We start from the raw sequence: 27,251 nt of genomic DNA, 5'->3' as shown, positions 1-27,251 counted from the left end.
TGTGTAGGTCCATGCCTGGGATTTGAACCTGTGAACCCCAGGCCACAGAAGCAGAGTGCATGAACCCAACTACTATGCCACCGGGCCAGCCCCCATGAAATTTGTACATAGCTGAGATCATACTGTACATACACCTATGTCTTGGTTTATATACTTAACATTATATCACAATCATTCTTTGTGGATATCATTTTTAATGGATGCATGGCTTTATCTTGTGTAAACAGCCCATGGTTTACCTAACAACTTCCTGTTTTTTGCTTAAGTCGTTTACTATATATCATGAGACTATCTACCGCACTTGTAAAGAGGTGAGTAATTTGTGTATGATAATATTTTGCTGTATACAGTTCTACAGTAAAAAGTCCAGTTTCTTCAGCACATCCATGTGTAGGGATGGTTTGAAGCTCTTTGGTTAAACTAACTCTCTTGTGATGAATTTACTGAACTCAAAATTGTGTGGGATTTTCAAGAGTTTTTCTGCTAATGCCGAATCACAGACTAATTCTCTCTTGTAGATAAAACACAATTTCTGAGTATCTCTGGGCTCACCAGAGTGAATGGGAAATGGGGTCGAGGGAACTGGTATTTAGAGATGGCGTGTTAGAACTGACTTGGACCTAATGACAAAGAAATGACTGGTCTTATTGGTACAAGAAAAAGGCAGATTAAATGGGCAGAGAAAGCAGTAAGCAATACAAGGAGGAGACAGAGACCTTATGGCTTGTCAGTTGGGGAAGAGGAAGATGCAGTGGTGTTTGGAGATAATTGTTGAGAGGTGAGCTCACTATCAGGAAGAAATTAGAATAAGTGAAAAAAGTCAGACCTTCTATTTCAACACCTTGCCTCCCAGAAGGCTTGAATACTAAACTGGACATCCACTTCTGATTTTGGGGAAGATCAAAATTCAGCCCTGAGGCAGTTGCTGAAATGCAACCATCTAGATAAAGAAAGAATATAATAACAAGTAGAGAAGAAATCAGAAATGGATAGAAATGATGTTAATTGTTATACACTGAGACACTGCACCTCATGGAGATGCTGTTTCTAAGCATAACCTCTGATCTTTGTAGAATTCTTTATACTATTCTTCCCATCTATTGTCTTTTGGGCCTCTGTAGCACTTCAGTGAGGCTGTAAGTAAAGGAATTATTCTTGCCTCACAGACAGGTGAGGAATTGGGATTCAGAGAGGTTAAGTAAGCCCCCCAAAATGAAAAAAAGAATCGCTAAAAGACCAGGACTAGAACCCAGGTCTTGCAAAACCCAGCTTGGTGTACTTTTCATTCATTTTACATTGCTTAAGAAAATGAGATGTGTCATAGGCCCCATCTACTGGTGTCTCTGAAGTGTGTCTTGGACAGGGATGGTGGGTATAGAAGAGGATACCCATTTACCAAGACAGTACATTAAGAAGCTGCCATTCTGCAACTCTGAATGCTGACTGGGAAGCTTCCGGGATGTATCTGTGTACCTTACTCAGTGATCAGGGAGACTTGTAAAGATCCTGGGAAAGTGTACATGAGTGTTTTATGAGCACAAAATGGCCATAATCTAGCAAATAGAAGGCCTGGGTTCTAACCCAAGCTTTGCCACTACCCATTTGATCTTAGATAAATCATTTTCATCTTGAGGCTTGAGCATTTTTGACTATACAAAGACGTAGATTGGTTCTGAAAATGGACAGTGGCGATGGTTGCATAATATTGTGAATGTACTTTATGCCACTGAATTGTAGGCTTAAGAAAGGTTAAAATGGTAAGTTATATGTTATATATATTTTACCACAATAAAAGAAAGTTTAAAAAGAGAAGTGGATTGTACCAGACAATCTCCCGTGTGAGTTCCATGAGTCTGTGATATTTTAAAGGCTGAGATTGAAACCACAGACAGACCAGCATTCTGATCTTATGGGGACATTTTATGATTCTTCAGATCCTCTTTGCCCTACTCCAGATTCTATCACAACCAGATGGCTTCATGAGCTGCCTGCCCACTCCATGGCAGCTCATCCTTAAAAGCTGAATATACCTTGGCTCTCTTATATTAATAGAGGGGTTCCATTGACAGACACGCATAAGCAGAGACTTACAGGTGAGATGTCTGGTACTGTTCTGTGATACCATCTCTAGCCACAGTTGTTTCACATGCACCAAAGGGCTGTGCTCACCAGCTTGTGGCTGGGCTCCATGCCCATCAGGCCGAGTGGCATGGGCAGGGTAGGGGAAATAGCCTCAAGCTGGCCAAGATGATAATTGTTCATATTCCAGTAGAATTGGGGAGTTTTCTATAACTAAAAAGCTGATTGTTTGTTTTCATTCTAAAAACTTGTTTTATTAAATTCCTCTGCTCCCTGCAAAACCCAGTAATTTGCCAAATGAGTGTTAGCTGTGGGGGTGTGGTAAGTGCAATTTTAAGCTCTCATCCCAGCTTCAATCACAGATTCATGGAGCCTTCATCCTGGAAGGGCTCTGAGATATCTAGTCCAGCTCCCTCATATCACAGATGGAGAAACTGAGGCTCAGAGAAAAGGAATTGCCAAGCAAGAACTGGTAGGGCCCAGCCTCCCAATTGGCAGTCCAGTGCCTTTTCCACCTCACTTCTGTTCTTATGAAAGTGAATTTATTTAACGTGATGCCACTTTCTCTAAATTAGAGGAATTTCAGGGGAGAAATTATGATGCTCACTTCATTTAATGTTTTCATATCATTAGTCAGAAGTCATGCTAATTTGCAGGGCCTGTTTGTCCACAGGGGAGCCTTTATTTTCTAGTGGGGAAACAGCTTGTGTCTTTATAAACACAGAAGATCCTCAACTCCTGTTGCAGCTTAAAGCTGTTTTATTAGGTAACTGCTTTGCATAAAGGATTAGCACTTTTTATTTGCCACCATTTGGTCTATTAACGTAAAGAACTGAGCCCCATTATACCAAGGATGACTTCAGAAGAGAAACCTAGATAGAAGTAGTGCCCCAGTGTTGATAGAACCAGTCATCTGTAGTTTCTAATTAAAATGTTGTTTTTTTAATCAAAAACTTCCTTGTATTTTATGGCACTTTCATGATTCTTTCTAAATTTCTTCTCATTTAATAAACATAATTAGTATGTGCTGTCAGTCCTTCACTTTATTTACATTTTTATATTGGATAGTTAAATGTGGCCTAATAATTAAATTAACTTGAATGACAGATGAGTTGATGGCCTGCATATTACTGTATTGGGAATAAGCAACTTTGCATATTCATTTTAGTTAGTGACTGACTTTTTCATTTGCAAAGACCCAATAGATTCCAGCTATCAGAGCCAGAGTTTCTTGTGATTGTTGAAAGGAAGGATCCCTGTGGCCCACCCTCCCCCACCAGCTTCCCTGTAGAGACGTCCACGCAGCAGATCGTGAAATCATCTGCTCTGCACTGTCCCAGAGATGGCTAAATACTTCTGGGGAAATCCAAACAGGCGAGTAAGCTTTACAGAGAGCTCTTGAAACTAGATTCAGCCTGAGCTGTGTGACATGCATTTTTCAGGTCTTTTGAAATTTTGTGACTTAACAAGAAAACCCAAACAGTAATTGACTAAAAGTTCCTAAAGTGTATCTGTTGTACTCACCTGAGACCTTTCCCTGCAAACAAAAACGGGGTATTTTCCTAGTTGTACACCATCTGCAGGTGAGGGAAGCAGAGTTGTGTTTTAAGAGCGGCAGTTTTCCGGAGCCTCATTCCAGCTTTTAGAACTTTCAGAGGTGGCCTAATTCCTGCTCAAACATTCTTACTTTACTCTTTGTCTCTCTCAAAGGCAGATGGTCCTAGGTCACACCCATTTGGTAAACTTCCCCCAGCCCCATCCAAGTCCATGAATGGAGTCTGCTTGGTGGGCTTGGGGTGGGAACTCCAGCTTCCGGGGCCTTTCTGTTCAACAGTGTTGGCAGCTCATTCTTTAGCTGTCACACAAGCATTTAGCTTTCTGTATTTTCTTTCTGTGTGTGACAGATACAGCTCCTTTCATAAAATAAAAACGTATCTTGTCTAAAGAAGATCCTAAGAATTTCAACAATATAACCATTTTGGACTTATTCTCAATATTACGGTACCAAAGAAAAATGTGACTTTTTCCACAAAAGTAGAACAATAAATTTCCTAATCAAAAATAATTTCTCCCTAAACATTAATTTTAAGACTTCCAATGAGTGACCTGGCTGATATTAGAATGGAGAGATTTGCTGGTTAGCAATTTTGGCCGATTGTATTAAAAGTCACCAATTTCACAGAATCCAAATAAAAGACACCTCCTACTTTCCTCATCTCAGGTGAATTTTCCAACACAGGGTAGTTTGAAGTACTATATGCTCACACCAGCTGCTTTTTTGACTCTACAAACCACCTGAGAGATTATAAGGAACTCCTTGCTTGACCCAGTGGCTTTTGTACAGACTTGCTTCCTGATTCCTTACTTACTATAATTCCCTCAGATCCTCCTGCTTGTGGTTGATGCAGCAGTAGTTAAGGTGGCACCTGAATGGATTCATGTCTTGAATCAGTCTGCAGTTAAGGTTTTGAACTTGATCTCTGATGGCGCTAAATGTCAGATGTCACAGAGGATAAGAGCGTAGGCTCTCAAGTCAACTGGCTTTGAAATCCCTGTTCTGCCCTTTCCTAGCACCATGTCCTTGGTCAGGTTACTGAACGCTGAGCCTGAGTTTCCTCATCTGTGAAATGGAGGTCATGATACTACCACTTCCCAGGTTGTTGTGTGAATTAAGTGAGACAATATAGGGCCTTACTCATAGTGGATGCTCAAGAAAGACAGCTGTTGCTATACCTGCTTGCCCTGTTACCATCAGCTTCATGGCACTAAATAATATACCTGATTCAGCAGTAGGCTAAATTCGTAATATTGGCATAGTGATCTGAAAAAAACAGGATTGTACAGATGAATTATCCTTCCTTTATCAGCCTTCTCAGTGTCTCATTTTTGGAGAACTCAAATTCAGAGCATTCCCGTAAAATAACTGTCATGAAACCTAACATTAAAACTTGGAAGTTGAAAGCTAGCCATAGCTTCATCTCGGTTGGACTATAAAAAGTTGGGAATCCACTAAGATTCTTCAGCAGTGGCTGTGAGACCAAGAGCACAAGTAGGGTCATTTTGAGGGCTCAGTTTAGCCACAAGGTGACATGAAGTTAATCATTCCCTTCTGAGCTCCATCCCAAGACTGGGCAGAGCAGCAGAAGACACACACAGGAAAGTCAAACAATAATTCCAGCTCTTTCAGCACCCTCTTCCCAGGGTGCTCAAGCCCAGATCCTCTGAACAAGGTTCAAACATGAAAATCACTGAGACAGACTATAAAAACTTAATCTGAGCCAGCCCTGATGGCCTATTGGTTCAGTTCCCAGCCGCGGAACCCTACCACTCCTCTGTCAATAGCCATGCTGTGGTGGCAGCTCACATAGAAGAACCAGAAGAACTTACAACTATGTATTGGGGCTTGGGGGTGGGAGGGGAAGGAGAAAAAAATGAGGAAGATTGGCAACAGATGTTAGGTTAGGGCGAATCTTCCCCTGCAAAAAAACAGACAATCTGTAATCACAGAGAAAATACCTCTCCTGAGATAGGAAATTTTATGTAAGACCCTCATTAGTCACAAAAAGCCCATCGCCATCGAACAGATGCTGGTATAGCAGTCAGGATTGCTGAGTCGTTTCACAGCCATACAGCTCTGTGACCCTGGGTAAGTCACTGCCCTTCTCTGGGCTTTACTTTCTTGTCTATAAAAAGAGTTTGGCTGGGTGCTCTGAAGGGCCCTTCGAGCTCTGATAGAGGATGAATATATAATTCTAAGACAAAATGGGAAGTCATGTCTAGACCAACATAAGTAGATAAATTTAATCATTTTCATTTCTAAGTACAGTAATCACAAACATTCCACTCTAGCCATACTGGTCTCCTTACTATTCCACAGACACACTTACACACCTCCCACCTCAAGCCTTTGTCCTTGCTGCTTTCTACCCAGAAATCTTTTCCCTCAGAAATCAGCATGGTTGGGGTGGGGGACTTCCAAAGGTTTTGCTCTCAAGTGTCATGTTATCAAAATGACCTTCCCTGATCCCACAGTATCTAAAATAGTGTATCAACCCCATGGTTACTGTTTCCCTTTACCTTGCTTTATTTTTCTTCATACGCTTCTTACCCTGCTGACATTTAATTATTTTGTCTGTCTCCCCACCCGCACCCCATCCCACTAGAATGTAAGTACCTTGAGAGCAGAGTCTTTGTCTCCAATGCCTACAGCAGTGCCTGGCACATAGCAATTACCTAATAAATATTTATTGAATGGATGATTGGATGTTGAGATGATACGTCTCTCCTTAAGCATAATACTGCAGAAAAGGTTAAAATGGCCCCAGATTTTGAAAGATACAGCACTTCTATTTTACTGACCAAACTTCCTGAACTGACTTTTAGCTAAAAATTTAAGAACCATTTCTTTGGCACTCTAAGTTATTTATCTTTGAATTTATTCTAAAAGAAACTTCTTAATTTTGTTTTTGCTGGAGCCAGTCATTCTGAGATCCAACGGAAACTACGTGCTTCAGGTTTGGTAAATCCTGTATTTGAGGAAACAACGGTCTGTGAGAGAAAACTTGGGAGGCAGGCTTCAGTTAATTTCCTAGCCCCTCCTCTCACTTGGGTGATAAACTTGGGCAGGTTATCCTGAGGATCACATTCCCCACCTATAACAGAGAGACAAGAAATCCTAACTCATAAGGTTGTTGTGAAGATTAAATGTCATTCTTATTATGCAGGTCCCAAATTTATTTGACTCTCAGCTGTAAGAGTGGATGCCTTTGGGGCCTTTGCTTACCATGTCGGTGGAATTGTCACAGGAAATCTACTCTGACTTATTATGATTTAGTTAAAAAAAGAAGCTTTTTGGCAAATATGTCCCACTCTAAGAAAGTACACTCTGGGAAAATCTACACTTAAAGCCTCGAGTATCACCGTATCACTCATTTTAATGGCGAGTTTCCCGAGGGCATTTTTAAATAATTTTCTTAAATCTCTTCACATGTAGTTCCTTTGGGAACATGCACCTTTAGTCTGCCATCAGATGCCACATGCCTCATCAGAGAACTTGGAATGTGGGAGTCTTGTCACAGCAGCAGTCAATGGGCTGGTCTCTGCTTTGAGGCATTGGTAGTATATTTTTATAACTCAGTAAGAGGTACATGCGCTCTGGAGCCAGGCAACCTAAGTTGTAGTCCCAACTGTACCACTTATTAGCTCTGTGATCCTTGGCAAACCACTTGCCTTCCTGGTGCCAGTTTCCTCATCTATAAAATAGGGATAAAACTGATGATGCCTCATGGAGTTGTTGTGCAAATTAAATTAGATCATGCACATAGTGATTAGTACATTCCCTGGGCCAGAAGAAGTATTAGCTGTGATGTTATTGAAGTTATCATTGTCTGCCTCCAAATTCCCTTCTCTTAATGGAAACAGCCTTGGAGTATCCACTCAGTCAGCTCTGACACTTGATATCACCGTAGATAGGCCATCTCTGCTGTCACAGCATGTTTCCTCACCTGTTGAGAAACTGGAGAAAGCTCTATGTGTCTCCTGCCTACAGGAATCCTCTGTGGACCCAAAAGATCTAGAAGCATCAGGGTGTCCTCCCGTAGTGGTGTCTGGGCTGCCACTCAACACACTCCTCTGGCATAGCTGCCAAGGCGGGTTGGGAGGATCTGTCTGGCTCTGGCCAGCTGCCAGCTCCCCTTCCCAAGGGGCATGCCTAGTTCAGCTGAACATATCTGACAGGTGATAAACATGCTTGTCTGGAAGACAGTGAAGGAGAATCTCCATTCACCACTTTGGACTGCAGAAGTAGGAGGAAGGGAGACCTTGCACCCAAATAATTCTCTTCTGTATGGGCAACTGCTAAACTGAAAACACACCACAGATAACTCAGAGGTGCATTGAGAGTGTGTTAGGAAAAGAAACTGGAAAACGGCTCACATGAATCAATGCGAACATTTAATGGGCCTTAATTGGAACCTTATCCTACTGTACTTAGAGCAGAGAGATGAAAGCAAAAGAAATCTGAGAGACCATTTATTTCACTTGAGAAAGCAGTAAACTGAAACTACAAAAAGATTTGACTACTATTATAATTTTATGATTAAATAAAATTGTCGTAGACTAGTGCTGGTGAGCCCGTAAGTGCTCCATGGAATGCACCCATGCTCTCTGGCTGTTGTTAGGATGTGACCAGAAAATCTACCAGCCTATGCTGTGCATTTATTAATCTCGCTGTTCTCACAGCACCCAGAGGCTCCATGGTGAGGGAGGTTTGACCGAAGTTCTCCTTACAGGAAAGGCCCAAAGCCCACTAGGAATATTTGTGTTTTAAGGCATTATTAAATACTGTCTATCCACCTACTCACTTCCCTACCACCACACACATATCCTGTTAGTCTGTAATGGACGTAATCTTTCCAGTACTCTGTGGGGGGGGGGGGGGGGGTGTAATTATAAGTTCTGTTTTCTTAAAGAGGCTGGATTAGAAAATCAGAATAGCTACTAGTTGAGAATTTGGGGGTGGCATTTTTTGTATGGTGACTTCTTTCATTCATTCTTCAGAAAAAAAATATTCTAAGTTCTTTTTTTTTTCACCATATTTAAATGTAATATCTCTGCAGGTATAGGCAGCATAAGGTGCTTATATGTGTGAATGCTCATGGCACAGGATTATATTATTTCTTTAAGCTCACAACCAATTCCCTTCATTGCCAGAGAAAAGAAGGACTTGCTCAAGGTCCTGGAACGAGGCTTCCCAGCACCTTATCTAGGCCTTTCTGTGACCAGCCTTCGTCCTCCTCCCCTCTCTTATTAGGGGACATGGATAATACAAATAAACAGAAAACAGAAAATAAAATAACCCCTCAAATTTATGATGATAAGGTGACTCTGTATCATTTCCAAGGTCTGTGCTCTTTAGACAAAGTTCTTTCTCAAATGTTCTTTCTCAAGCTGGAAACAGCACTTTTGGGTATAGTTCCTGACAAATTGCAGAATCCATGACTTTTAGGGTTCGCCAAGTGTTTGACATAATCTAGCCCAACCTTCTTGTGGTGCAAGATGTGTCGGAAGGGAATTTAGAACTTGCTTCATTTAAAAGGTAACTCTTCTCACAGAATAGACAACATGAAAGAAGGTAAAAGAAGCTCTAACACAGAACAGAAAGCTGGAGGTGACTTATTCTTGGGGAAATACCAGTATCATGAGCTTTGTGTCCATATGAGCATTCATCACTCATTCCTTCTCTCATTTATCAGCTTTTTCCTAAATGCCCACCCTGTGTCAAACCAGGTGCTGGGAAATACAGAAATGAATACAACCCAGATCTAGTCCTTGTGGAACCTACAGCCTAGAAGCAGTGCTGTCAGTGCTGAGACTCCTTCCTTCCTTCAACAAACATTTAACAAGTACCTGCAATGGTCCAGTCACCGTTCTAGACACCCAGGATACCATGGAAAACGAAATAAACAAAGTCCTTGCCCTCAAGTTGCTGACGTTCTAGGAGGTAAGGGAGAGACAGACAATAAACTAACCTGGATCTGTGCTAGAGGTTCCTCTTGGAAATGCTTCACAGTGGAAGTGGTGCTTGAGCTGATATCTGAAAGTGGAATAGGCACTTACTAAGTAGCAAGGTAAGAAAGACATTCTAGGCATAGGAGAAACCATGAGCAAAGGTACTGAAATATAAAGTAGCCTTACAGGTTCAGGGAACTGCAAGCTGTTCATTCTGACTGGAACTTAGGATGTAGGGGAAAGAACAAGAGCTAAGAGTGAAGAAGCAGGCTGAGTCCAGGTCACGAAGGGACCTACGTGCTAGACCAAGAACTTGGGGATTTATCCTCTAGGAGATGATGAAACGCCCCTAAACGTTACTAGCAAAAGATGATATGCTCAACCTATGTCTCAGAATCCACTCCTATACGTGGAAAATGGGAAGACAGGCATCAGGACTTCCACCCTGGAGCCCCATGTCTGTGAGCAGGTGCCCCTGGTTCTGAAGCATTATTCACTCCAACAGGAGCAGAATGATGTTTGAGGAGGAGGCCTGCCCAGAAGCCTCTTTTGCATCCCTCTGCTAGTGGTACCCAACACACAGCCTGTTACCCATAGGAAGCAGAGAACAGCAAGTAGGGGCCTTTCACCCAGTTTCTCTTGAGAGACACAGCAGAACAGCCACTCGCCCCTTACTACATAAGGAAAGCCCTTGTTTCTCTAGGATCACCTGGTTTCCAGAGCCTATGAGAGGCCAACCTCCTAACTACTGACTTTAGCCTCTCTTTATGACCCTGGCTGCTTTCATCCCTTCTTTCCTTCTTTCCTCTCTCTCCTTCCTCCTTGACACTCTGCTGGTGCTAGACAGCAATGAATCCCCAAGACCACCAGGAAGATGACTAGTACTTAAAGGGCCTACCTCCCACACAGTTCACCAAGATGTCTGCATTTAATCCCAGCCTAGAAATCTATCTTATGGCAGAAGCAAGTTTGGGAGGAGAGGAATTTGTTTGTAGTGTGAGCCAAGGGAATCTTTGTGTTTGTCTTCTCTGAATTTGATTTGATCATGTATGTGGACAGACTCTTCAAATTTTTCTCCTGTGATATTTAAATAAAGCCACTTCTATAGCCTCCCTACTTTATCCCCAAGGCATCAGCTTAGAGAAACAAGGTGTGTGTGTTTGAGGCATGCCATTTTCTTTATATGATTTGTAGAGGTGACTGGCCTCAAGTCCCCCCCGTCATATTGTTCTGTCCTGGGCCCAGGCTTCAGGTATGATGAGACTCGTCAAGAGCAATGTGGACAGAGAGGCTTGGCCTGTGCGCTGGCCTGGCCTGACCACCACGGCTGCTGCTTCTCACTCTAGCATTGTAGCAGGACCAGTTTTGAGGAGAGGAATGCAACAACTACTTTGTTTCTGCTCTGCTAGAAAAATATTCTTTGTTCCAATGATTTACAGACTCTCTCGGCTGTCTCTTTTAATCAATTTAGATGTCTAGACACCTATTTTTACCCCTCTGTTGAGGACATCTTGTCTGACAAGAAAAGGAAAAAACAAAACAAGAATTCTTAGGCATAAAGAATTTGTCTTGGTGAAAGTTAACTATTTGTATACATTTCTGTCTAACTCCATACTCATACTCACTCACTCTACCACACTGACCAATGGAGCTGGTTTCATCTTAGGTTTGACAGACCAGCTCACAAGGCTTGCTGAAAGAAGCTGCCCCTGCCCCACCCTACCCCTGCTCTCTGTACCGTTGTCCTAAGAGGCTGTTGGATTTGATAGGGTGCTGGCTGAAGTACTCAGTCAGCTGTTCTTGCAAATCCAAAGACAGTGTCATCTGAGGACTTTGAAGGCCCTGGGATGAGTAAGCCCATGGCTCTGGTGTGGTAGGTATAGGCCCCCTGGAGTCAGGTTTGGGAACCAAAGCTCAGTCCTCATTCATTCATTCCCCGGATAGTTATTGAGCACCTGTTGTTTGTCAGCCACTGTGCTAGGCACCATGCCATATACTAGGGATAGAGCAATGAATAAAAGGGACATAGCCCCTGTCCCCATGGAGCTTATAGCCTTGAGACTGTTGAAAACTGGGGATTCACATCTGTCTGTCTTAGCCTAAACAACTGCTCACGCATCTGGAGCCAGGCAGGGCCACGTGTGGTTCTGTCTTCAGGTCTATGGCAGATGCAGAGCTGGGCTCCCAGTGACATAAGAATTTAGAAACTTGACAGAGGGCATTCTGAGGACACAAAACTAATTAAAATAAAATGCATAGCTTTCTAAAACTACTGATGGAGTTCCTCCTAAATAAAGGGGATATTCAGGATCACAAGTAGATCTTAGCATAACACCAGGATTCAGAGAGTATGAGTAGGTAAAACAGAACTTGACCATTTTCTGTTTTGTTTTCTTGAATGTAGGTGAATTCTAGAGAGCTGGAGACTTTACTATAGGATACCATGGTTGCATCTATGATAGGTGGATAGATGGATAGCTAGATTTGGAGAGGGGGCAAGAAACTGCTATAAAACCTTTTTCTAGTTTATTTCTATTATTTGGTGTCATGGTTTTGGTATGGTCAGGGAATGAGCTATTCCCATATAAATGAATTTTGCAGATGACCAAACTTACCTTTAAAACATGATGTTTAGAGCCAGCCCTGATGGCCTAGTGGTTACACCTAGTTCAGCGCTAACCACTTCAGTGGTCCAGGGTCATTTCCTGGTCATGGAACTACACCACCCACCTCTCAGTTGCCATGGTATGGCAGTGGCTCACACAGAAGAACTAGAAGGACTTACAACTAGGATATACAACTATGTACTGGGGCTTTGGGGAGAGAGAAAAACAGGAAGATGGGCAACAAACATTAGCTCAGGGTGACTCTCCCTGCAAAAAAAAAAAAAACACGATGTTTATTTAACATTAACTATTTGTGATCATTTTTTAAATATTACAGTTTTCTGCCTTCTTAAATTATACTTAATATATTATATATTTTTTGATGCCATAAAAAAATGAGTGCCTACTATAGTGTTAGGTACATGAGAATTATCATATATATGGAAGCAAATTTTTAAATTGTAGGATACTAAGTAAAGGTAATGGGTTATAATTAATAAAACGTTTTACTTGTTATGCTCTCAAGACCAACTGAAAAGGGTAGAGATATTTACTTTTACACTAAATGATTCCAGGCAACTTTTTGAATTCTCATTTCTTCTTGAAATAATTTTAATTCCCACCCCTTCACTTATAGTGTCAGCTGATGCTTCTTCCTGTTGTCAGTTTACCTATCTCCAACAGTCTCCTTCTAATTTGCTGATTCCAATCTACTGTAGGCTGGAAAACCACTTGTATTAGACTTGCTTCTGAAATATGACTTGGTAGACTGAAGTGGAGCTTGCAGAACTTACCTGTGAGTAACTGACATGAGTTTTGTTGAAAGACTGGGCACTCTGTGAGGGTAGGGGTGTCACTGACTTGTTCATTACTCCATTCCCAGTGCCTCACACTACACTTGGCGAGAGTAGATGCTCAGTAAATATTTGATGAATGGACTAATTTGTCTGCCCAGCAGCCTACTTGCTCGCTTCCTGGTTCTTGGCTGTATTCCAGGTGGTCACAGTTGGAGGAAAGGGGCCCTCCGAGTGAGTAGAATCAGGCTGTTTTCCATTTATATAACATGATAAACTCTCCACAGTTCTTCCTAGCCACTCTCCTTGGGATCCTATGAAGTGAGTACAGCAGTTGTCATGGTACAGATGTGAAACCTGCAAACTCTCCCCAGGCCTATTGCATTTCTAGACCAGACTTAGGACTACTCAGTACCCAACTTCTACTTTCCTTTTTTTCTTCTTTAATTTAACTGTTGAGGAAAACTGTTCAGGTCTTACCAAGGATTAACTTTATAAATATATTATACATGACAGCATTTGTTTCAAAAATGTAAGACCAGATTTTCAGGCACTTAAAACCCGGAAGGCAGCTGACTGCAAGACCATCACAAGACAATGCTCATTTCAGAGTCACATGTTCCAGCAGTTCACTCCTGAAAGTCTAGCCCCATCACCAACCATTCCTCTCGTTCAAGTTCTTATGACTGATAGTTTGAGACAAACCCTTGGCACAGCCCAACACATAACCAAGAACTGGTTATTTGATACCTAGCCAACTAGAATATAGGTTTTTGAAGAAAGACCTTTTGTGTTGGTTTAATCTGTGTATGTCAGTTGGTTTAGTCCATTTAGAATGGCTGTATTTCATACTCATCTTCATGTGGGCTGGCAAAGTCATGTGAGAAGCTGGCTGGCAGCCAGTCATGAGAATGAGCTCAGCCTGGTGACAGAGAGCCCCTCTGCCCGGGAAGGGGTAGCCTCATGAGTCTGATACCCTGGATGGGCCTGAGAAGTGAGAGAGAAGCCAGCACTCAGAGTCATAAGAGTTTTCCAGGCCCAGCTCCACCAGTGACTGGCTGGGGGGACCTGGAACAAGTCTCTTAAACTTTCTGAGCATTAGATTTCCTCTTATAAAAGAGTATAGTTATCCTTGTCTGCTCACTTCAGAAGGTGTTTAGAGACTCAGATAATGTAGGTAGAGGGGCTTTATAGACTATTGAGTACTGTCTCTGCCAGTGACAGGCTTCCTGCTGTGTTGGATTTTGCTGAGGTTCTGGTGATGTGTTGTTCCAGAAGACTTTACACTCCTTCAAACCAAGTGAGAGACCAGTGTCACCTACCAACCACAAAGGGGGAAGATCTTTTCTAGACCTTTCTTTACAACCAGTCCAGAGAACCCTGAGTTGGTGCCCAAGACCCTGAGGATCCCAAGCCCAACTTCCTTCTAGGGTAAGAGACAGCTTATCACCAAATCTATTCTTTAGGGATGTCTTAGTCAGTTTGGACTGCAATAACAAAGTTCCACAGTTCCAAAGTTTCTCACAGTCCTGGAGGCTGGAAGTTTGAGATCAGGGTGCCAGTCTGTTGAGGTTCTGAGGAGGGCCCTCTTCCAGGTTTCAGACTACCAGCTTCTCATTGTATCCTCAACTAACATAAAGAGAACTGGAGAGCTCTCTGGGGTCTCTTTTATAAGGTCACTAATCCCTCATGAGGGCTCCACTCTCATGACCTGATCACCTCCCAAAGGCGTCACTTCCTGATGGCATCACATTGGGGATTAGGATTTCAACATATGTATTGAGGGGGAACACAAACATTCAGTCTATAACAAAGGACTAGATATGTAGACCTAAGGCAACATGATGTGGAGACCACTGAGGCCTCCAAGTCAGAGAATGGCATCTGTACCTCATGAGAAGAGATGTGGTGTGATTCTCCCCCAAGGCAAGGCACAGATGAGTTTGTTAGCTAGGGACCCTCTATGGTTTTGATTCATTCATTCCAGTAACTTTGATGACCCTAGCCCTCCAGCAGAGCAATGGAGGGCATAACAGTAAAGGACACAGTTCCTTCCCTCTGGAACTGGGAATTAAGCTACAGACACCTAAATATGTAATAGCTGCTGCCACGTCCTTGGGTTGAAAAAGAGAGGCTGTCTCTGGCTGTGTTGCCTGGGAAGACTTCCTGGGCTTAAGGCTTTCCTTAAGTGCTTTGAGGGAAGCTCATCCTGGGTCTGAAGCAGGAGCCCACAACACCAGCCTATTAGCTTTGGCCCTTTCTGCTGTTTTCAAATTGACAAGTCTAGCACAACAGCCTCAAAACACACACACGGAGTAAGCTAAGCCTCTGCTTCTCTCTGCCACTTACCTATGTTTCTTGGACTGTGCCTCTGCTGAGATTTTCTTTTCAGAGCTGTCAGAATGCATTTCCTACCCCGCCACCACAAGATCCTGGCAGGTATCCCCAGCACTGTTTGCATAGCTCTCTCCTGTGCAGGTAGGGCCAGGGAGAGGCTGCAGCAGTGGCTTCCCAGGTGGCATGAAGCTTGCTGACGAGTCCCAGCCAGAGCAGGGCCTGCTGCTGCCATACCCCCTGTTCTAATGAGCAGCCCTTATGGTGAGGTAGAGGTGGGACAATGGAAAGCATTAATTAGGCCTCACACTGGGAGGGGACTTCTGGTCCTGCAAGTGTATAGGAACCAGATCTTACAGGAGAAGTCTCAGCAGCAGAGCTGGTGAGCTAACCAAATGCTCATAACTAACATTGGTGTTTACATTGTGGTCACAGGCACTTTCTCATTTGATCCTCATCTAAACCTTGAAGGCTGCCATCTACCCCTGTTTTATAGAAAGGACCATGAGGTTCAGATTTGTTAACTGACCAGAGCCAGGTCTAGATCCCAGGGCTACCTAACACCATGCATCCTTGAGCCTGCAGATTCATGGCTTATGACCACTGAGAGACAGTTGACCCAGTCAACTCTGAAATACACCCGGTTAGTGAGGATAGCCTTTCTAATGAAACATTCTGGCTGGTGGCAATGAGGAATCAGTTAGAGCTGTGTTATGGACTGAAATGTGTTCCTCCAAAATTCATATGTTGAACCTTAACCTCCAATGTGACTGTACTTGGAGATAGGGCTTTTAGGAAGTAATTAAGGTTAAATGAGGTCATAGGGTAGGGTCCTAATGCAATAGGATTGGTGGCCTTATAAGAGGAGGAAGAGAGAAAGAGATCTCTCTTTCCACACACACTCAGTGAGGAAAGACCATGTGAGAACACAGTGAGGTATAAGTCTGAAAACCAGAAAGAGAGCTCTTACCAGACCCAACCATGCTGGCACCCTGATCTCAGATTTCCAGGCTCCAGAATGGTTAGAAAATAAATTTTTGTTGTTTAAGCCACTCAGCCTATGGTATTTTGTTATAGCAGCCTGAGCAGACTAAGACAGGTTAGTACTGAATCTAAGAGCTGCTTCTCCCTGCCTAAAATTCCTCCACCTACAATTTCCGGGTGCCCAGATTTGATGCAGCCTTGAAGGTCCAACGCACCTTCTCAGTGCAGCCTTCCACGCTCATCTAAGTAAGGAGTAATCTCTCTCTCCCTTGGGGTCCCCCAGTTCTTCCTTATTCTCCCCTCTCTGATGACCCAGGCTCCTTTGTATTATTGTCGTTTGTGTACATACCTCATCTCCCTGAGAGCTAAAGCATGATTCCTTTCTGCGTCTTCTATAGCACCTGGCATAGGAAGCACTTAGTAAATGTCTGCTGAATTTAGAGCTCTCTTCTGGCTCTCTCTCTTGGTACATCCAAGTTATACTTCACCTGGTAGAAAGCACAAAGATTGGAGCCAGAAGGCCTAGTGGGTGTCAGGGGTCAGCAGATGAAAGAATCAGCATGTCCACTTGTCTACTCCAGATTCTTTCTTTCTTTCCTTTTTTTTTTTTTCTTTACCAGATTCCTTTTTAATGCCAGCATTCAGATCCTCCTGGCTGTCTTTCTACCAGGCTATAGCACCCACTGGCAACATACAACTTTGCTTTTTCTAAAGCCCCTTTCGTTTTTCTAAAATTTCCCAGAATTTTAATAATGTTAACAGTTCCAAAAAGAAGAAGAAATGTGAGTCTTTCCCTCTCCTTCTCTCTCCCTTCTATCTCCTCCTCTCCCTCCCCACCCCCCCCAATCCCTCACCAATGATACTAAAGGAAAAAGTGGTGACTACCAGGGCATTTGGGTAAAAGGTGCCCTTCTTCAGTGATTGTAGAATTATGCCCAGTAGCCTCTGCTTAAAAGACCAGAGGAGTGGCCTTGTGCCCATGATCCTGTCTCCAGAGAATGATCAAGGACAGATCCAAGAAGGCCTTGGAGTACTCTCTCTTATGTTCTAATACAGTCAAATAGTTTCTGTATGATTTGTTTTAAATTCAAAATGTAGGAATCTTATTTTCAGTGAGAAAGAATATCTGTAAAGATCCAACATCTTTGGTCATGTTCTCTTTATTTGGGTACTAGTAACACAGTATGTTCACTTTATGAAAATTGAGCTATTCACTTAATTGCTTAATGGGTGTGCATGTTATATTTCAATACAAAGTGGTTTTTTTTTTTTAATTCACCACTTTAAAACCCAGAGCAATTGAGCAGTTTGTCCAGGGTCACACAACTAGTTGGTGACTAGAGTAAAGGCAGGAACCCAGATCTCTTAGTTCTTTAGTTAATACCTATTTTAGAATTGCACCTAAGAGCAAGTGGAAAGTTCAATTTCAATCTCTTTTGATCTGAATGTTGCTGGAAATTCCCTTGGTTTCCTTGGAGCCCTGCTCTGCATCTGAAAGTGAACATCATACTTGAGAGGGGGTTTCTCATTATTATCAGGGCCATACCAGCTGCCTACCTGCTATCTCTGATGATTTTGACCACCAAAGAAATCTAGAGCCAGACCTCTCCCTCCCCTTGGTGCAGTGCTCTGGAAAGGGGCTCTGTGGAAGCCCCTTTATGTTTATATTGGCCTTTGTGCCCTGAAAGGAGGGTCAGCTGGCCTAGCCAAGCTCAGGGTGGTGCCCACCTTAGGCCTGGCGTCCCACATAAAGTAGAGGAAGATGGCCACAAATGTTAGCTCAAGGCCAGTCTTCCTCAGCAAAAGGAGGAGGATTGGCAGCAGATGTTAGCTCAGGGCTAATCTTCCTAAAAAAAAAAAGGCATCCCTTTGTCTGGATAAACATCAGTTATTGATTTAGTTACAGCTCCATCAGGAAGACAGATAGAGGGAAAACATATTGTAAATATGAGATTTCCCTTAATTGTGTGTATTCCTTTCATTCAGCAACACGTTCATGTCCTATGATGACTCTCTATTGACTTTCTACTGACTTTGGAAAGCTTGAGCGGTCAGGTGACGTTTGACCACTCTAGGACCTGGGAGTGAATAACTAGACGAAACAAAACTGAGCCCTACCTTCACCCCCTACCTGTCAAAAGCCTCTCAGGCAACTCTCTCCCAGTGCCTCAGGCCCTGAGAATCAAGGTCAGGCTGTGTGCATCCCAGCCTTGCCTCCCTGCCCCTACAGAAAGTGCTTTAGCCTAGCTCAGCTGACCATTCAGCTATGCTCATGACATCAAGCTGCCACCCCTCTGTGCCACAAGCCCACCTGAGTTACCCAGGAGTGGTCTCACCCACCATGCCTCAGTGCTACAGGATGGCCCTTCCTGGACCTCCTAATCCTGTTTCCCCAACAATGTTTGAAATGTGGTTTGAAGGACAGTGCCAACTAGATGTCCTTCTCTAGCTTACAGCCAAGCCAGGGGGTATGGCTCTCACCAACCCTGGTGGACCCCTTACCTGTAACCTGGTTAAGTTCTGCCATAGGTGGTCCTATGGGTGGAACTCCTTGCTCCAAGGTAACCAAACTTCCTACCTCCATTTGTGTCTTCTGCAGCCCAGGTACTTAAAAGTAGTGGCCTCTGGCGGGTCATCTCACTACACTGCTGCTGACCTCTGTAAACTCACTTCATCAAAAGGCAACTGACAGCCAGCTCTGTTCCTGGAGCAAACTGACAGGCCCCTAAGGGACTCTGCTTTACCCCAGAAAGGGTCAGGAGACTGGGTAGAGTAAGTTCCGGTTAAGCTCTCATGTTCTGTGCTCATTTTCCAGGAACCAGGTGTTGCTGTCTTTGAGTTAACATGCTGGCCAGTTTAATATCTTTTCAATTAGTGAATCTTCCAATAATAGTATTTTAACAATGAAGTTGCAAAGAAAAAACTTGTTCTTAATTTTTGTCCAAAGCGAGGAAGGAGACTTCTAATAATGATATCGTTATAAATTCTAAAGTGGTGATCATTTGGCTGTGCTACAAAATTTATAGATAATAACTAAAATAAAGATTTAAGTAAATGTTTTATCAATAAAGTACATGATAGGGCATATTTTTCTCAGCCAGTGTCAGAAATGGCAGCACATAGCCATGTGCTGAATTGTCACACTGAGAGTCTTTAAAATTCCTGCTGGATTTGAAGGTATTAACAAGTCCCTATCAACATTCTCTAAAGGTTTTTGATGTCATTTTAGCTATTGAACTAAAATATGTGAACTATTACTTTGTTGATTTTGTTCTTAAACCAAACTGCATTATCATCTGAGAGTGTGTTCTTAAAGTATTGTTAAAAGTGCTTTGAAAACTTGTAAATCCCTGTAATTTATGTTTCTCTTGCCTCTGCTGTTTCATTCTGTCCTTCTGGTTTTAATTTGAATGCAGTCCTGTCTGGGTGTGTACCTGTAAAATTGTGTTTTTCCAAGTACAATTTACAGTCCTGACCTTAGATTTTACAGTGTTCCTAACCTTCCATGAGCTTCCTCCTATACCAAGAATTGAGCTTTGGGTCACCCAGCTCTTTCATATTAGAAGTGTCTAGTCAGGGTTACTTGAAACAGATCTGATTTTGACATTTCTTAGTTTATCATGTAGGCCTAGGGAGTAAATTAGGAGGGCTTCCCTGCAAGCCCATTAATTGCATTGCCCCATTTCTTAAAATGTACACAGTTGTAAACCTAGACTGCTTGAAGACAACAGTCTCATTTATCTAAACAATTCTCCTTTTAGCTCAATGGCACTGATGGAAACACAGATAAGGAGTATGGATTGGAGGAAGGATCTTTTGGAGACTGCTTGCTGAAACCGTTCCCATTCCCCTTACAATCCCCTTTTCTTTCCAGGGCTTGTCTGCATACAGAATAGATCTGTCTACATTCAGTATCTATCATGAGCTAGGCTAGAGGACGATGGCTGTGGGCAGGGCTAGAGGAGTGGGTATCTTTCTTGTCAGTGAGCTCTTTGCAGATTTTAAGGAATATGGCTACTCTGCGTGTATGGTGGGGAGTTGGGGTGGGGAGGTGCACTTTGTTAAAGCAGTGTGTGTGAATCCATTTCATAGGCATCCTCTCTCCATAGCAGCTGTACCCTTTATCATGGATTATAATAATTGTTAAATGGCTGCATAACTTTTGGAATATTTTCCTTAGGTTAGGAAATGAGATTAATTTATTTTCTGCTCCTTTCAAATATCACTTAAATTAAGCTCTGGTGAGGAGTTAGGAGCCTTTTTTTTCCTCCTTACACTTCTTCAGCGTCTTCTCCATGGTTCTTACTGACACTGTCCTGGGGGTGTGAGGGGTCGGGAGGTGAAGGCGAGGGCTGTTTGGCAGTTGACCTGGGATTCCTCCTCTGTTTCAGGTAATTGTACAGTCTGGCCGCCACCCGACGGTGCTGCAGAAGCTCTGCCAGTTGCCCTTCCAATATTTCAGTGACCCACGGCTGATCAAAGTGCTGTTCCCTTCACTTATCGCTGCTTGTTACAACAATCATCAGAACAAAATCATTCTGGAGCAAGAGATGAGCTGTGTTTTACTGGCCACGTTCATTCAGGTACCTTCTGTGTTATGCCTAATTCTCTGGCTTTATGTATAAGCTAATGTGATTGAAAAGTAAAAGTGAACCAGCTGTTTATTCTTGCCATCCACAGTACATTTTAAAACCTTCACATGTTTCTGTGCTTGAAAATTAATTTCTAAAATATCAGGAGAGCAAAACTGGGGTTGTGTGTTGTATAATTTCTACTTGGAGGATTTCAAGCAAAGGATATTTTTCCAGTTAATGAAATGGTAAACATGCACTAAGGAAATATTTTTAAAAGATTGCCGACTTCTTTAAGTCTGCTCCATTCACCTTGCTTTTAGAATAGTTATAGGGAATAGACAGTGATCGCTCAAGAACAAGTAAAACTTCAGTTTATTTTTAAATTTTTAAATATATATATATACACACACACACACATACATCTTTGTGTGTAATAAAAACCTATCATATTGCTTTTTTAAAAAATCTAAAACTTTTAAGTACGGCCTTACATTTTTCTGATCCAGTTAAATTCTGTAAGACTAGAATCAGAATTAGTGCTGTAGCAAAGCAAAGCAATATTTTTGTATCTAAATTAACTCAGTCAACTGACAGGAGAAAAATCAAGTTGGCTATTCTTTAACATTTGCTAATAGTTAATCCTCTGATATTTTTTCCCTATCATTGTAGATCATTATTTGCTGAAAATCTTCCATCATAAAACCAATGTGTTTTTGCTCCATGACGCATATGTGATTAATAGACAATGTTTTCTGTTTATAATAATGAAACAGAAAGCAGATCTCTATATTAGTGTTGTTCTTTACTCTGGCTAATACACCTATATCACTGCTGAAAGGCTGTGGTAGTGCCCCGCTGGTTGAGATGGCTAAAGAGGCCCCGAACCTTCTTCCCCTCAGACAGCAGTTAGTGCTTTACATTTTTTAAACTATCCTCTATTAAGCGATCAACTTAGAATAAACACAACTATATCAATTATATTTAGAAAGTTTTATTTTCAGCTTAATTGTTCTGTTTGAACCTGGGTTCCATTTTCTGGAAAAATTTTCAAGGTTATTCAGATCTATAGGTAGGGTATGGATTTTCAAAAAATGTCTTATCGTTAAATTAAAATCTTAATAAAGTCTTATATAACCATCATATCAACATTCAAGATTCTTCATATATTCTTAGAGCCTTAGGATTAAATTAAATAGAAAATACATTATAAAGAATTTTAAGATTGTGATCTTTTTAAATTCAGATTATTCATTCTTTCATTCAACAGATAATTTTTGAGTGCCTGCAGTATGTTAGGCACTGCTCTAGTTGGATACAGAAATCAATAAGACAGATAAAAATTCCTGCCTTTATAGATCTTTCATTAAAGTGGGTCAAACCAAAAACAAATAAATAAGTAAAACAAATAGCATGTCAGATGGTGTTAAGTGCTGTGGAGAAAAGTAAAGCAGGAAAGGGGGCTAGGGACTGCCATTGGGGCGGCGTGCAGAGAGGCCTCAACCAAGACAGTGATGGCTGAGCACAGACAGTGTTGCATCTGTACCAGCTTAGTCCCTTACATTTTCAACTGCTTGGAAAACAGTTTATAAAATACAAATGATATCAGAATCTAAAGTGAAGATCATATATATTACTTGTTTTCATCTGGTATTGATCTCAAAGTACTTCTAAATCTACTCTTTTCTATTACATTTAATACACATTTAAATGTAGTTTAATGAAATGTAATACATTTAACATACATTTTAACAAATTTTGTAAATGCTACAGAAATTTATTGCAATTTTCTTGCTTGTTTGAGACAGTGTTAGTGGAGTTAAATGAAGTGGGTTTTTTCTATAAATAATTATGCTCAAGGGGATGAATATACATTGGATTTTAGTCTATAAAATGGTTCTTCAAGGTCTCCATGTGTTAGATTCTTAATAGTCACCAGAAAATGATATTAAAAATAGGAGCTGATAGTTTGTTATAGATTTCTGCAAATTTACATATTATATAAGACATTTTTCACTTTCCATCTAAAAGTAAAATTACCAGACTTTAAGATTTAGCTGCAGAATATATAAGGGCTTTTATAGTTATGCTTTTAAAAAATGTTAAAAATCTGTCAATATTCTAAGACAATAAATTTGGCTAAAGCATTTAGTTTGTTAGATGCAAAATAAAGTTGTAGTTTCCACAGTAGGCTGCAACCTGGCCCTTGGTGATACAAGATTCAACAGTCATCACTATTTATTTTTAATTTATGAGAACCTGAACTACATAACATCAGTTTCTTCGGCTTTTATATTTGGGCTCCAAAGTATTCATGCAAAAATAGTTGTCTCGGAATTCAGAACCATTTTTTAAGCCACCCTCAGCAAAATTCTCTTTTCATGGCATTGGAATAAAAACACGTTTTTCATCTCATACAGGATTTTGCACAGACTCCAGGTCAGGCAGATAACCAGTCTGATCAGTCCAAAGGTACGTCTCTGTTGATATGAAATATCTTGCATTTGTTAGCTGAATGGACATGTTTCTCACTCCTCCCTATGGAACCGTTAGAGAAATCAACTTATTCTATCACCTAAAATATTTGAGATTCAGATATCAAGGATAATTCAGTGAGTAAAGAAATTGATTTTGTAATCAAGTGTGAGTGCATCAGAATATACAGACAAATCTATGGAAGTAAAAGAAAAGCACAAAACATCTTTGTGTAATTTATACTCACCTCATGCAAGATGTAATAAATGGTGAATAATTACTAAAGAGCCACTTTGTAATGCAGGAGACAATCAGATCATTAATATTGACCTACATTACTCATATAAACGCTAAAATCACATAGGTTTTACCCTGTGCATATTCAGAATAAAATTACCAATAATAGTAGCCCATATTTTCCCCCTTAATTCAAGTACACGAATTTATTAAATTGAAAATGTAAAATTGTTTTATATGGAGAAGACAGCCATCAGATTAGCAGAATTCAAGTGCCAAAAAATTAATAAGCTTTTTTTCCTGTAGCATTCCTACTGAGGTGTTTCCTGTGATCAGAGCTGGAGATACAGAATTGTAAAGTGAATTTTTATTTTTTTAAATATTCTGCTACCCAGACTGTAATTGAGAAGTACAAGTTGCTCTTTGTCTGGCTGCATGGCGGTATCTCTGATTAATGAGACCCTAATCCAGATTTTCCCTAATTCTTCCATTAGTTTGATAGTCTTTAAAGTGGCCAGAGACAGCAGAACCCTCTGGGGCACCCACCAAGTTGCCCTTACTTGCTGGGGGCTCACTTTGGACTCCGTCACACACACACCAAAAAAAAGTTATCTATAGTGAGCAGGTGTTGAAAAATACCTAGAAGAGAATATAACTAAAATTGTAACAATATCATGAAAAATTGTCATGTTTTATTGACTCAGCGAAGTAAACAGAAAGCTATGTTCCTTTTTAGAAATTCAAGTCAACATCATAGTCAGCACCGTTTGTCTAAGTCAGAATTAGTGTGCAAGTTCAGTTCTGCCCTCAGTCACAGCCTCTTTTTTTTAAAAGCTATTGATCAGCATAATGTGTTATTTCTTACAAAATAATTTTTTTAATTTTTAGTATGTGAAAATACCTAGAAAACCTTCTAATGTATTTAGTTTTAATTATACAGCAATTTTTTGCCAGTAAGAAGTACAGACATTCTTTTTTCCTCCTCTTTCTCCTGACCTTAAGGATGAGTCACCATTTGCTTCATATCTGGCAGGCGGAGTCCTTGGGCTGCCTGTGTGCTCGGTGGGCTGAGGCCCGTGGGAGTTTTGACCTTCTTTCTTTTCCCAGGGACCATCTTCTCTGAGTTTCATGCTTTCCCCAATTAACATAGGCTTAATCCACAAAACAGCAAATGGAGAATTGGTCTCTGCTTTCCTCAGAAAGAGTCATCACTATATTGGTGACAGCTCATAATATGCTTACTTGATTAAAAAAAATGATAATGCCTCATTAAGTTGCCAGTTTGCACCTTAGACATCTGTTCCCCTTTTGCTTAGATTAAGTGCCCATAAAATGTTTCAAGATGTTTTGAGTTCATTGCCCAGGTGAACCTCTAAATTCTAAGTGTTAAAGCAGCTTCTGGTAGCACCATGTTCTTAGTGCCGAGGAAGAATTCTGGTTTTCAAATACTCCTTGCTCAATGACTGCCCAGCTCTGTGTTTGTTTTGCCTACATCGATAGCCAATAAAGCTAATTGTTCCCTCTGAATGCCAGATTTGAGCATTTTAAAGTTATATTTAAACTAAAATCATGCTTTAAATTAAACAGACTATTTTAGAAAACAACTGTGAAGTTTATGTACAGACTTACCCTTTCAAGGATGGAATATATGACTATCATTTTATTTTGTTCAACATGCTTATTTTTTCTCTATTTTCTTACTCTGGAGTCCAAAACCAATTCTTTTTTTGTAATCTTTTATGTAGGGGTTAATGTCTGAATATGTTAGAACAGAATAGATTATGATTAAAATATATATTATATATTTTATACTATAGATATAGATTGATCTTACATAAACTTGTATCATAATTTATTTGAAGTGTATGTCTCCATTTTGTACTCATATCAAAATAATTTTTTTTTTTTTTTGAGGAAGATTAGCCCTGCCCTAACTGCTGCCAATCCTCCTCTTTCTGCTGAGGAAGACTGGCCCTGAGCTAACATCCGTGGCCATCTTCCTCTACTTTATATGTGGGATGCCTGCCACAGCATGGCCTGTCAAGCGGTGCCATATCCGCACCCAGGATCCAAACCTGCAAACCCTGGGCCGCTGAAGCGGAACCGTGTGCACTTAACTGCTTTGCCACTGGGCTGGCCCCTCAAAATAATTTTAATTTCTTAAACTTTGAAGAAGTGAACTCATTTTAATTCAACTCTTTTCTTTTTTTCTCTCAGGAAAATGCCTTGGTTCCCAAGACTATCTTGAGCTGGCTAACAGATTTCCTCGGCAGGCCTGGGAAGAAGCCCGACAGTTTTTCTTAAAGAAAGAGAAAAAATAAATGTTTTGGTTGATTTTGTATTTGGGTACTCTCATTAATATTTTAAATTGTTCAAACAAACGTTCTGTTTCTTAAACTCATTTTCACATGTTTATACTCTCCCTGGCACTGTAGATATGGTATATACTTTGCACTATTTATAATGACTGTAGATACTTTAATGTTCTTTCTAATTCTGCAAGTTGAATTTATCTCATTTATGCACCGTATTTCGGAGTTTGGTAACTTCCATCCTATGATAATATATACTTTGTATTTGTAATATGGGTGAAATTAGACATAAAATTAGCAAGTTTCTTTTGTTCTTCTTGTAATAAAATAACATTCTGTTTGCAATGGTGACTTTTGTTGTTAAGGCAATACAAATTTGAAAAGAATGTTAACTCCAACTCCGGAAGTATCTTAAAGACTTAAAGTCAACCTGCTATAAATTTCCCTTTTTGGAGTAAAGATGTTTGTAACACTTTTACATTCTGTTATGTAATACATTTTAGCGGCTATTTGAAATGAATTTGGAGCACTGTATTCCTTGGTCTGCCGAAACTTCCCTAGCAGCCAATACTGAGCCTCCTATAGCATTGCTGAACTGAAATTATTTTCCAGAGTAAAAATTAGTGATGCAAGAAGATCAACCACAGTGAATCACCTTGAAGTATTTTCTCAAATAACTGTAAAATAAAGCAACGCTGAAGTAAATGTAAAACAGGTCCCAATGGCTCTGAATAAAAGTTTTAAACCACTTCAGTGCGCGGCTCACAGTGAAAGTGAGAAATGCTTGCCCGGAGAGTTTTCACGTCTTGTTCTCACCGTTTCTCCACCGTAAGCCAATGGTCAGTCCTAAGCCGTTCACTGAGTGACATCGGTAATAATTCTGTCGGCTAAGGATCAAACATCACCAAGAAAAAAGATCTGGTTGGAAATAATTGGTCTGAATATGTATCAGATTCAAGACTATGGGAGGGAGGCTGGAAAAATGCAGGTTTCTTAAAAACAAACTTACCTACCTATTGTTCAGGACACTTCTTTTGGAGCCTCACAAAGCTGCCAAGTTACGTATGTGCTGTTGTTACTTCTTTGCAAATCGAGAGAAAATAAATTAAAAAAAAAAAAAAAGGCTAACGCATCCTTGTGCGCTCCGTCCTCCCGCAGCCGCGGGGCCCCGCGTCTTCCGCACGCTAGGGCGGCGGGGTCGCAGCCTAGCCGGGGCCCCGACCCGAGAGTCTTCCCGGGGCCGGAGGGCCGGGACCGCCAGCTCCGAAGCCAGTGGGACCGGCTCTCGGGAAGCTCCTCCCGCCTCGGCGGAGCCCACACCCAGGGCTCGGGCGGCGACTCGGCCGGGAG

The 27,251-nt window shown here is 41.2% G+C and overlaps 1 protein-coding gene across 50 annotated transcripts in view; it reads left to right on the top strand.

Annotated features, from left to right (window-relative positions):
• The window catches only part of SCAPER (S-phase cyclin A associated protein in the ER), a 521,075-nt gene extending 494,051 nt beyond the window's left edge, over positions 1-27,024 (top strand). For 46 of the 50 annotated variants that reach the window (XM_070267830.1, XM_070267221.1, XM_070268814.1 and 43 more), the window contains 3 exons: positions 20,698-20,889; positions 23,298-23,349; positions 25,807-27,024. In XM_070267830.1, coding sequence (XP_070123931.1) covers positions 20,698-20,889; positions 23,298-23,349; positions 25,807-25,910 — 348 coding nt within the window. In that variant the 3' untranslated portion in view covers positions 25,911-27,024. 50 annotated transcript variants of the gene reach the window in all.
• The last annotated feature ends 227 nt before the right edge of the window (positions 27,025-27,251 follow it).

This window comes from Equus caballus, chromosome 1, assembly GCF_041296265.1.
Source record: "Equus caballus isolate H_3958 breed thoroughbred chromosome 1, TB-T2T, whole genome shotgun sequence".
Lineage (NCBI taxonomy): Eukaryota > Metazoa > Chordata > Mammalia > Perissodactyla > Equidae > Equus > Equus caballus.
Note: the sequence above shows the minus strand (reverse complement) of the source record. Positions and strands in the feature narration are given on the sequence as shown.